Source organism: Heterodontus francisci, chromosome 5 (genome assembly GCF_036365525.1).
Source record: "Heterodontus francisci isolate sHetFra1 chromosome 5, sHetFra1.hap1, whole genome shotgun sequence".
In the NCBI taxonomy this organism is placed as follows: Eukaryota; Metazoa; Chordata; class Chondrichthyes; order Heterodontiformes; family Heterodontidae; genus Heterodontus; species Heterodontus francisci.
The window spans coordinates 49,141,106-49,153,615 of NC_090375.1; the positions used below are offsets into that span (position 1 = coordinate 49,141,106).

The 12,510-nt window shown below is 43.1% G+C and overlaps 1 protein-coding gene across 2 annotated transcripts in view; it reads right to left on the reverse strand.

Annotated features, from left to right (window-relative positions):
* Positions 1 to 259: 259 nt before the first annotated feature.
* Positions 260 to 12,510, reverse strand: part of LOC137369829 (1-phosphatidylinositol 4,5-bisphosphate phosphodiesterase gamma-1-like) — a 205,868-nt gene continuing 193,617 nt past the window's right edge. For both annotated transcript variants that reach the window (XM_068031407.1, XM_068031406.1), the window contains exons 31-32: positions 4,477 to 4,661; positions 260 to 1,470 (exon numbers count right to left, since the gene is read on the reverse strand). In XM_068031407.1, coding sequence (XP_067887508.1) covers positions 1,410 to 1,470; positions 4,477 to 4,661 — 246 coding nt within the window. In that variant the 3' untranslated portion in view covers positions 260 to 1,409. The remainder of the gene's footprint in view (positions 1,471 to 4,476; positions 4,662 to 12,510) is intronic.

Here is a 12,510-nt window from a genome sequence, read left to right on the forward strand (position 1 = left end):
TTTTAATTACCTCAATTGCTGTCCCGCAACCTCATTGTCAGAAGTCCGCCCGCTGTGGTTCCCGCCGCTGGTAAAATCCAGATGTGATGTCATGATGTCGGACTTTTGGCCAAACGCAGTATGCTTCCATTTTACGGTCAGCCCCCGCACTGCTCCCCCCCCCACCCCCCCACCTCTGAACAGTAAAATTCCAGTCTCTGACTTCAAGGGAAAATGGGAGAGAGCGGGAGGACAAAAAGAAATGAACACAACTACAATAAAGTATTAACACTGTTTATTGAGTCTGCTCATACTCATGTATTTAATATCAACTTAAATGCTGGGCTACATAGTTTCCTATACACCTTTTTTATTTATTAATGCGCGTGCTCAGTTCTACCTGTACGGTGGGCATTACGGACCCTTTTAACTTTGTACAATTGAAACTTGGAAAAATAAAAATTTTCTTTAAAAAAAAAATCCGCTCTCGCTCGCCTCCCAGCGGTCTGTCTGAGAGATACAATCGGCGGCAGCGAAGGAGCCTGCCTCCCAACCCCCAACCTGACGTGGCCATTATAGCGGATGGCTGGATGGGGTGGGGAAACCTGTTAGCGGGAACAAAAACAAAGAAACATACTCTCATTAGAGAGCTACTTAGCAAGAAAAAAAATTTAAACTTTTTTTTTTAAATAGCATTCGCAGTTTATTCCATACAGGTTGTTCCCTTTTATTCCAGTGCTTGAGGCTGCCGTAGTTGGAACAAAACATCCCCATGAAGAAAACAATATCCATCCGCCAATGTCCTCACCACAGCCATATATGCATAGTTCCTTGGGACATTAAATCACCTTCATTTTTTTGAATGTACTGGCAAGTCTCCCTTGGCATTTTATTATAGTGGTGTCATCTTAAAAGTATGAGGAGGAAAGTGTTACCGGGACTAAGTGTGACACGTAGGAAGAGCGCCTATGTAAGACTACATAGGACCTCTAATGTACAGATAGTCTGGGCAAGGACCAGCAAAGGAAGTAGATAAATCACCACAGAACTGGATACACAAAATGAACTTCACCATATTCGCACAAGACCTACCCTGCTGAGAATCATGTGGTGGTAAGTTTCAGAATTGATGTAAATGCACATCTTTTGATAAGATCTTTATATTGACATTTATAAAAAAATAATCGGTCATCTGCAAATGTTACATGGTAAAAGGGAAACAAAAAACATTAAAAAGGCACCAGAGCTGTATCATTAGTCTCTGAAATCATCTCCAAAAAGCTTAGGCCAGCTTACACCATATGCTAAATGGACATCATACAGGAATTTTCCAGAACTGCCTGAATGTAGGCCGAATCTGCAGAGGGTTTCCATAGAAACCGATAGACATCTTGGTGATCTGCAGCTTCGGTGCTGCCAGAGTCACATCTTTAGTTTCGCTTGTTCACCATTTGTTGCCGTAGTCTGTCTCTCTTTTTCTTCTCTATGAGTCTGCAGGAAAATGAATAATGAGAGAAACAAAACAAAGGATCACTGAGTTTATCAGTCCAGTTTAAAAGACAGGTATATTTTGTTTTTGTGCTCATCTAATTGAGGGATGTTAGCAGTGCTAGCAATCAAATTCTTTCCATTTCACGCCCAATGTTAGCATCAGGCATTCCCAGATCAGATGAAGCATAATGTTATGCAGGCCCCCTTCTGCCAAGAATGAGGCACATTAATTTTACCACATGGACATTAAATTTCAAATTGTTGCTGGGAAGAAGAGAAGGCCTGTGACAAGGGGTTGCCAGGCCCCTGGCTGGAAAGATATTTTTGCATATTAACAGACAGTGCTTGTAGACAAAGGAGCTATTCCCTGCTCCAATTCAATCCACAAACAGACGTGGTCAGACCAATTAGTCACATGACTAACTGGCTGTTGCAGTGTTTGAACTGGCAGAAAGCAGAATGCTCCTAGACTGAAGCAGACCTCCTGTCCTGTCTGTCTGCTCCTATCTCTTTCTTACGGAATTCCCAAACCCACTGAAGACACATGAACCCCCAGAGAGAAAAGTCTCCTACAGTGAACAAGGTTTAAGAAGAATACTGGGCCCCAACGAAAGGCCACGTCTACGTACAATCAAGGACTCTACAGTGAGCTCGAAGAACCGTAACAACAACTCTTCAGATATTGCCTCAAAATTTTCCACTTTATTTTTCTTCTGCTCTTTTCTGTCTCTATCTGCAGGTGTGTATCACTTGTGCATGCTTGCATGGGCACGTCGTGTATCCTTAGGCATTAACCAACTTAGAGTTTAAGTTTCAGTTTCAGTTTAATAAAATTTCACTTTTCTTCTTTAAACCTGAGAAAACCTGTTGTGCTGGTTTCTTTGCCTTATAATTGGAAAGTGGTGAACAAGATTCACCAAGGAGGAGCTAAAAACACAGTGTGTTAAAAATAAAACCCTGTTACAGTAAGACCAGGTGAAGGCTGAAAGGTAACCGTAGACCTCTTTCTTACCTGGCCATAACAATAGTCATGGGTCAGCGGTAACAATCTCACCTGGGAGTTAGAAGGTTGTGGGTTCAAGTTCCACTCCAGAAATTTGAGCATATAATCTAAACTGATACTCCAGTGCAGTACTTAGGGGGTGCTGCACTGTCAGAGGTGCTGTCTTTTGAATGACATGTTAAACTGAGGCCCCAATTGCTCTCTCAGGATTTAAAAGATCCCATGGCACTATTCATAGAAGAACATGAGAGTTTTGCCCAGTGTACTGGCCAATATTTGTCGCACAACCAAAAAACAGATTTGGTAAGATATCGCATTGCTGCTTGTGAGCACTTTCTATGCGCAAATTGTTTACCCCATTTTCTACATTATACAATGGCTACACTTCAAACATACTTCATTGGCTGTAAGGCACTTTAAGGCATCCTGAAGTTGTAAAACAAAGTATAAAAATGCAAATCTTTCTTTATATGCAAAGTAAAAGTCTCTATAAGAAGCCTATTGTACAACTGTGACATTTATTTCAATTTCGTATGCCAGCCATCCTGCTGCTTCTCTGAGTGAGATGGCCAACCTTTAAAAATCTTTTATTCACCTTGAGATGTGAGCATTGCTGGCAATTGTATTGCCCAACCCCAGCTACCATGCAAAAATGGTGGTGGGCCTTCTTTTTGAACCACAGTAGTGATTTGGACCAACTGAGCGGCTTGCTTGGAAGCCAGTTAAGTATTCACCATGTTTGTGTGGGAGGGGAGTCACATATAAGACAGATCGGATAAGCATGTTTCCTTTCCTAAAGTACAATCGGTCAGACCTTACTGGAGTGGGGTATCTCAAGGCATATACCGTTAGACTTTTTCCTGCATCCTTCAGCTTGAATTCTTTTGCACCATAACTTGCTGGAAGTGCGAGGGTGTGGGGAGAGCATTAAGGCATCTGGGGCTTTAGTGAATGGTGGGACCAACCGTGTATCTCCTTCATCAATGACACTTAAGGATTGAGAAAGGAGCAGAGGAATGACAGAGAAGACAGGTCAATTAGAGTCAAATCAGGTGCAGAAAGAGAATTAAAGAGAGGGAAAGGTTGAATTATGAAAGAGAGAAAAAGAGACAAAGTGAGAAAAAAATCAATCTTTGAAATTTTAAAAAACTTTGAACGACTTATTTATTACATGTAGAAATGTGATTGAACAGTTTAAATTATTTCTTTTCTGGGCCAGTGAGGATGACTGGCATTGCATTAACACTTGCCAAGTTGTAAAAAGGTACATAAGTCATTAAATTCCATTCCTAGTTGTCTGCAGCGAGTTTAATGTGCAATTAACCTCCAAATCAGGAAGTTCTCAAAAATAACGGGAGTCTAAGATTGAGATGCCCTTTGTGAGAAGCATACGCCAACGCGGCGTAAATCGACCAACAAGTCCTGAAGAATCACAACTCACACTGCTTCACTCAATCCTTAAACTTGCTTGCCGATTTGTGCATTAGTAACGGCGTGCTTCATTATTATGCTATTTTTCCAGCAATATTTGACCCATTCATGAACCATAAGTGTTGAATTGATGCTGTTTACTCATGCCAACTAGAAACTGGATTAAGACTGCTCCAACACGTTTTATACAGGAACCCCATGGACAAAGACTCATCCCATCTATCTGGGCTGAATTTGAACCTAGATTCCAAAGGTGAAAAAGCCAAAGTGTAATCCAATGCTTGAAATTTTACTACGCTGGGGCAACTTTACCAAGGGAAGAACAATAGACATGTTCAGCGTACAAGAGGACCATTCAGTTGATTGTGTTGTTCCTGGGTCTTTGCTAAAGCAATCCAAAAGTAATCCCACTGTTCCCTAGCCTACACCGATGCATGGAACTACATGATTTTACTATCTAGTGACCTAGTTATTGTAACAAGTCTCTCAGGTGGCACTTTTATCAAACTGTGTCTGAACATGCATATATACAACATTCCTGACATTTTCTACACACTCCGACTTCCGTTTACCGTCTGTTTCGAGCTTCGGTTAGCTCCATCAGCTGATCCTGTGCAACCCGTAGCTCATCCAGTTGTTGTTGGTATCGGGAGTCACAGCTGTTGTTCTGTTCAAAACTCGACACCTGATTGGAAAGCTCGTTTGTCCGATCACGAAGTTGCTGGATAGATGAGTAGAGGTTCTCATCATCTTCCTCCTGTTTGAAGATACAGTATTACTACATTCTGCTTTGATCTCACCCAGCACATCAAAGCCTCACACGCACGGTCCCAAATAAATGCCATTCTCAGAGGGAACGCTACTCCATTTCAAGTTAAATGCCCTTCATTATCTTATTTTTGATCTCAGGCAAGCCTGTTAAAGCTGCAGTGACCCATTGTTGCTAAGTAGTTAAAGGGGAACTCCAGAAATCCCACTGAAAGTTTCATTGTTAATCATAAATTCCCATAACTGGATGAAAGCAGGCTATCTGATATAGACTGTGAAACAGAAATGTCAGACAGGTTTAATATTCATTAGATGGGAGATTGCAAGAAAGTTTCAAAAGATAATTGGATATAAACTTGACAAGGAAAAAAAAATGCAAGGTTATGGGGAAAGAGTGGAGAAGTGGGACTCCGTTTCAAAGAATTGGCACAGGCCTAATGGAGCCAATGGCTATGCTGTAAGAGTCTATGCATCCACCTTGCCCATTCCTGGCTAGATTGGTTGTTATACAAAGGATAGATTGAGATGAACAAATACTCCAAGGAACGTAATGAGAAAGATTTACTTCTTCACTGCTCAGGATCTAAAGTATCACATAGCTGACATGCATATGAGAAAATTGGTCAGCAAGGATTGCGCACATTAATTTAACCCATTAATTTAAAGAAGAAAAATAGTCCCAAACCATTCTTGTACTGCTGATGTTGGGGGAAATGTATTGAATAACAGACATCTGGGCATTTAATTTAAACAAACCTTTCCCTGAGGTGATGAGTAGTTGAGACCTATGAAAATTATAACTTTGACCTTTTTAATTCTATGCTCTTTTATATTCTCATTTGTCGTGATATGGTGCTGAAATAAATGTAAAATAAACACAAGTGAGGAATGCTGGATGACATGCTGGTAATTTAGCCTCATTCAACAATCAGATGCAGTGGGGTAGGACTGTTATGTGGCTTGGATTGGCCACACATAGAATTCTTAAGATCAGTTTTGATGTCAAGGGGTGATAGGTAACTGTGTAGCACTTCCCCAATAGGGCAAGGGTGGAAGAGCCACGCTAAGCAATATCTGCGCAAAGACTAGCAGCTAGTTCAAGCATTGGCTGAGGGTTTGATAGTCCCTTGACTTTGTCTTAAAAAAGAAATGCTCAGTTTGCATCAGTAGATCAATGTGTATATACATTCTATAGGGATAAAGTAAAAGTGTTTAGCAAATCTTTAGTCATATGAATACAGAGAAATAAATTATGAACTGATTCAGCACATCATTTACCCGTGGCAGCATTGCTTCTGTATGTCACTCTCTCTACCCGAAAGTGGTGGTGTCTATGTATGCATCAGTGTGGGTGGTTTCTGATTCTGACTGCATATGCGGTGTCTTTCTATACGTGGGCTAGTTGAACATTTTTTGATGAAGACAGTAATATGTCCCTTTATTATTTCTTACATTATTACTTTCTGCTACTTGTTGCACAGATATTATTTAGTATGACTGTTCTATCCCTGCCCTATTGGGGAAGTGCTACTCAGTTCTCTACCATCCCTTAGCTGAGCTTAAGAATTCTATGTGTGGACAGTTGCAGCCACATAACAGTTTTACCCCACTGCTTCTGATTGTAGAAGGAGGCTACATTACCATATTTTATTTGCAGGATAGAAAATAGGTCAGTTTTCTGTTTTCAAACTTTTTATGTTCTACCCAGTTATGGAAAGGCTTTTTGCAATGTTTTCTCAGTGTTTCCTTTTTGCTGTTTCCTATGCAGGAGCATAGGAGCTGAAGAAACCAGTCTGTAAGGAAAGTGTTATGCTGCACAGCATCCATTTTAGTGGGGCACAACTGGTATCTGAGCACAACAGCTACTTCCCTGCTGCCCTATTTCCAATCACATAGATGGAGATAGGAAGGAAATAATGATGTGTATAAGGAATAGAAGAATCCTTGGTAGCTCAGTCACATTCCTGTTTGAATGTGTCATGGTACAACAAGGGTTAACACCTGAGCTTCCCCTTCCCCTGTACTCCTGCTCTCACTATAAAAGTCCAGAAACCAGCCATCAAGGTGGAGGTACAAAGTGGAGTGGGGGGGGGCGGGGTGCAGGTGATTTGGTGCAGAGGGAGGCTGTTGCATCACCTTGCTAGTGTGGCAAATCTATCATACCTTTGAGTGCCTGGTCACCAAATGGGAAAGACTGACTTCAGGATGTTCCACAGCTCTGCCATTGGAAAGATGCCAAGTACAGGAGAGGATAAGATACTTTTCAGGCTGATCCCCAATGCCAGGAATGTCTGAAGATGGATGATAAGACAAGACTGCATGCTTGCAGTCAGTCTGCTTTTTTTCCACTATTCACTGGGAAGGATGAAAAACTGAGTGCAACCCTGCCAGGACTTGAAATCCGAGACCCTCCTTTGCTGAGTCCAGCATTCAAATGATTTTCCAGCATCGATTATAGGTCGGAAAACAGGTCACCACCCATTCTTTAAACTGGGCTATGCTTAGGAAAGGGTTGGAAAGATGAGGGGACTTAGGCATTTTTAGCTCCAGTCAGTAAGTAGGAAGACAATTCTTCAAAAAAGAGGAGGTAATACACCTCAAAATATTTAGAGCATGATTACATCCTATTTTTCATTTCGTCCCTTGTACAGAGGATAGGGAAAGGGAATGCACAACATGGCAGACGTCACATGCAGTAATCATGCTGTATAGGGAGGGGGCATCAGACCCTGGGAAGACACTTTAGCAGCATCTCAGTGAGTGATTGGTGACACGAGCTACACATGGGAAAACTCTAATCTTGGCTTTTCACTGCAGCTTTGAAATAATGAGACCCTGAAATAATCTAATAAAATAAAGTAATTTTGAAGGTTACAAGATATATACAAGTTAAAAATAATTTAAAAGATTTCAATAGAATTTTGACTCCTAAAGAGTTACTGACAAAGATTTCCATGAAAAGTTCTACACAGAACAGCTACAGAGCACATGCCAACCACAGTGATATCATCCAAGCCAGACTCACTGCAGAAGGGAAAGGAATCAAGTCCCCCAATGATGAAAAAATGGAATGTTACAATGGCGAATTATTAGAATTAGAATTAGAACATTACAGCGCAGTACAGGCCCTTCGGCCCTCGATGTTGCGCCGACCTGTGAAACCATCTGACCTACACTATTCCATTTTCATCCATATGTCTATCCAATGTCCACTTAAATGCCCTTAAAGTTGGCGAATCTACTACTGCTGCAGGCAGGGCGTTCCATGCCCTTACTACTCTCTGAGTAAAGAAACTGCCTCTCACATCTGTCCTATATCTATCACCCCTCAACTTGAAGCTATGTCCCCTCGTGTTTGCCATCACCATCCGAGGAAAAAGACGCTCACTATCCACCCTATCTAACCCTCTGATTATCTTATATGTCTCTATTAAGTCACCTCTCCTCCTCCTTCTCTCCAACGAAAACAACCTCAAGTCCCTCAGCCTTTCCTCGTAAGACCTTCCCTCCATACCAGGCAACATCCTAGTAAATCTCCTCTGCACCCTTTCCATAGCTTCCACATCCTTCCTATAATGCGGTGACCAGAACTGCACGCAATACTCCAGGTGCGGTCTCACCAGAGTTTTGTACAGCTGCAGCATGACCTCGTGGCTCCGAAACTCGACCCCCCTACTAATAAAAGCTAACACACCATATGCCTTCTTAACAGCCCTATTAACCTGGTTAGCAACCTTCAGGGATTTATGCACCTGGACACCAAGATCTCTCTGTTCATCTACACTACCAAGAATCTTCCCATTAGCCCAGTACTCTGCATTCCTGTTACTCCTTCCAAAGTGAATCACCTCACACTTTTCCGCATTAAACTCCATTTGCCATCTCTCAGCCCAGCTCTGCAGCCTATCTATGTCTCTCTGTACCCGACAACATCCTTCGGCACTATCCACAACTCCACCGACCTTAGTGTCATCTGCAAATTTACTAACCCACCCTTCTACACCCTCTTCCAGGTCATTTATAAAAATGACAAACAGCAGTGGCCCCAAAACAGATCCTTGCGGTACACCACTAGTAACTAAACTCCAGGATGAACATTTGCCATCAACCACCACCCTCTGTCTTCTTTCAGCTAGCCAATTTCTGATCCAAAGCTCTAAATCACCTTCAACCCCATACTTCCGTATTTTCTGCAATAGCCTACCGTGGGGAACCTTATCAAACGCCTTACTGAAATCCATATACACCACATCCACTGCTTTACCCTCATCCACCTGTTTGGTCACCTTCTCGAAAAACTCAATAAGGTTTGTGAGGCACGACCTACCCGTCACAAAACCGTGCTGACTATCTCTAATGAACTTATTCTTTTCAAGATGATTATAAATCCTGTCTCTTATAACCTTTTCCAACATTTTACCCACAACCGAAGTAAGGCTCACAGGTCTATAATTACCAGGGCTGTCTCTACTCCCCTTCTTGAACAAGGGGACAACATTTGCAATCCTCCAGTCTTCCGGCACTATTCCTGTCAACAATGACGACATAAAGATCAAGGACAAAGGCTCTGCAATCTCCTCCCGAGCTTCCCAGAGAATCCTAGGATAAATCCCATCTGGCCCAGGGGACTTATCTATTTTCACACTTTCCAAAATTGCTAACACCTCCTCCTTGTGAACCTCAATCCCATCTAGCCTGGTAGCCTGAATCTCAGTATTCTCAACAACATTTTCTTTCTCTACTGTAAATACTGACGCAAAATATTCATTTAACACTTCCCCTATCTCCTCTGATTCCACACACAACTTCCCACTACTATCCTTGATTGGCCCTAATCTAACTCTAGTCATTCTTTTATTCCTGATATACCTATAGAAAGCCTTAGGGTTTTCCCTGATCCGATCCACAAATGACTTCTCGTGTCCTCTCCTTGCTCTTCTTAGCTCTCCCTTTAGATCCTTCCTGGCTAGCTTGTAGCTCTCAAGTGCCCTAACTGAGCCTTCACATCTCATCCTAACATAAGCCTTCTTCTTCCTCTTGACAAGCGCTTCAACTTCTTTAGTAAACCACGGCTCCCTCGCACGACAACTTCCTCTCTGCCTCACAGGTACATACTTATCAAGGACACGCAGTAGCTGCTCCTTGAATAAGCTCCACATTTCGATTGTTCCCATCCCCTGCAGTTTCCTTCCCCATCCTACGCATCCTAAATCTTGCCTAATCGCATCATAATTTCCTTTCCCCCAGTTATAATTCTTGCCCTGCGGTATATACCTGTCCCTGCCCATCGCTAAGGTAAACCTAACCGAATTGTGATCACTATCACCAAAGTGCTCACCTACATCTAAATCTAACACCTGGCCGGGTTCATTTCCCAGTACCAAATCCAATGTGGCATCGCCCCTGGTTGGCCTGTCTACATACTGTGTCAGAAAACCCTCCTGCACACACTGGACAAAAACTGACCCATCTAAAGTACTCGAACTATAGTATTTCCAGTCGATATTTGGAAAGTTAAAGTCCCCCATAACAACTACCCTGTTACTCTCACCCCTGTCGAGAATCATCTTCGCTATCCTTTCCTCTACATCTCTGGAACTATTCGGAGGTCTATAAAAGACTCCCAACAGGGTAACCTCACCTCTCCTGTTTCTAACCTCAGCCCATACTACCTCAGTAGACGAGTCCTCAAACGTCCTTTCTGTCGCTGTAATACTCTCCTTGATTAACAATGCCACACCCCCCCCTCTTTTACCATCTTCTCTGTTCTTACTGAAACATCTAAATCCCGGAATCTGCAACATCCATTCCTGCCCCTGCTCTACCCATGTCTCCGAAATGGCCACTACATCGAGATCCCAGGTACCAACCCATGCTGCAAGCTCACCCACCTTATTCCGGATGCTCCTGGCGTTGAAATAGACACACTTTAAACCAGGTTCTTGCTTGCCAGTGCCCTCTTGCGTCCTTGTAACCATATCCCTGACCTCACTACTCTCAACATCCTGTACACTGGCACTACAATTTAGGTTCCCATTCCCCTGCTGAATTAGTTTAAACCCCCCCGAAGAGCACTAGCAAACCTCCCCCCCAGGATATTGGTACCCCTCTGGTTCAGGTGAAGACCATCCTGTTTGTAGAGGTCCCACCTACCCCAGAAAGAGCCCCAATTATCCAGGAAACCAAAACCCTCCCTCCTGCACCATCCCTGCAGCCACGTGTTCTCTCTACTACATGGTCAGAATGCTTCCCTAGGTATCACTGTTGATCGTTGAATCAGAAAAATGAATCATCAGCCCTTTAAAAATGAAACACTGTTTCCACATACATTAAAGAAACTCCTTTTTCTCTGATAAATTAACTAAAAGATCAAGGAGTGCTCCCTACACTATCTGTCAGTATTATACATGATGGGTAAGGTACTGATTATCTGTGATGCACTCTGTGGGCAAGGATCTATATGTGGTGAACTCTATGGGTAACAGAGCGAAGGACAATCAGTGCTTTTTAATAACCTGGGATGTTGTCTGTCAGAATTCTTCAATGTGATTGGTTGCTTAGCTTGCTTGATGACATCACTGTTGCTGGAGATCCCCTTTAGCTGATGCAGGAATGAAATTAACATCAGAAAAGGGGAAATCCACAGAGATTGCTAGATTGTTGCGGGAAAGTTTCTTCGAGGTCATCAGCAAGCACCATCACTTTGCTGCTGACCACAAATTCCGTCTTCTTGGCCATTAGCGTGAACCTTATGGGTAATTACTTAACATTATTAGTAATGGACTCTTTGGGCAAGTCCGTGATGGACTGAATGGGTAAAGATCCATCTGGCATTGATCGTATAATGACTCCTCAGATACTAAAGCAGTCCGTGTAGAAATGCAGCAAGACCTGGACAATATCCAGGCTTGGGCTGATAACTGGCAAGCAACATTCGCGCCACACAAGTGCCAGGCAATGACCATCTCCAACAAGAGAGAATCTAACCATCTCCCCTTGACATTCAACAGCTTTACCATCGATGAATCCCCCACTATCAACATCCTAGGGGCTACCATTGACCAGAAACTGAACTGGAGTAGCCATATAAATACCATGGCTACAAGAGCAGGTCAGAGGTTAGGAACCCTGAGGCGAGTAACTCACCCCCTGACTCTCCAAAGCCTGTCCACCATCTACAAGGCACAAGTCAGGAGTGTGATGGAATACTCTCCACTTGCCTGGATGGGTGCAGCTCCAACAAAACTCAAGAAGCTCGACACCATCCAGGACAAAGCAGCCCGCTTGATTGGCACACCATCTACAAACATTCACTCCCTCCACCACCGACGTACAGTGGCAGCAGTGTGTACCATCTATAAGATGCACTGCAGCAATGCACCAAGGCTCCTTAGACAGCACCTTCCAAACCCGCGACCTCTACCAATTAGAAGGACAAGGGCAGCAAATGCATGGGAACACCACCACCTGCAAGTTCCCCTCCAAGTCACACACCATCCTGACTTAGAACTATATCGCCGTTCCTTCACTGTCGCTGGGTCAAAATCCTGGAACTCCCTTCCTAACAGCACTGTGAGTGTACCTACCCCAAATGGACTGCAGCGGTTCAAGAAGGCAGCTCACCTTCTCAAGGGCAATTAGGGATGGGCAGGCCAGGCCAGCGTCGCCCACATCCCATAAATGAATTAAAAAAACATGATAATGCTAGGTAAGTTCATTTAAATAATTTCTGATGCACCTGGTGCATACCACATGATGCACTTAGGGGCCCACATTGATTGGGCACCAAAATGTTTGTTGCCAGCAGCCAGTGAAGTCACAATTACTTTTGCTCCAAG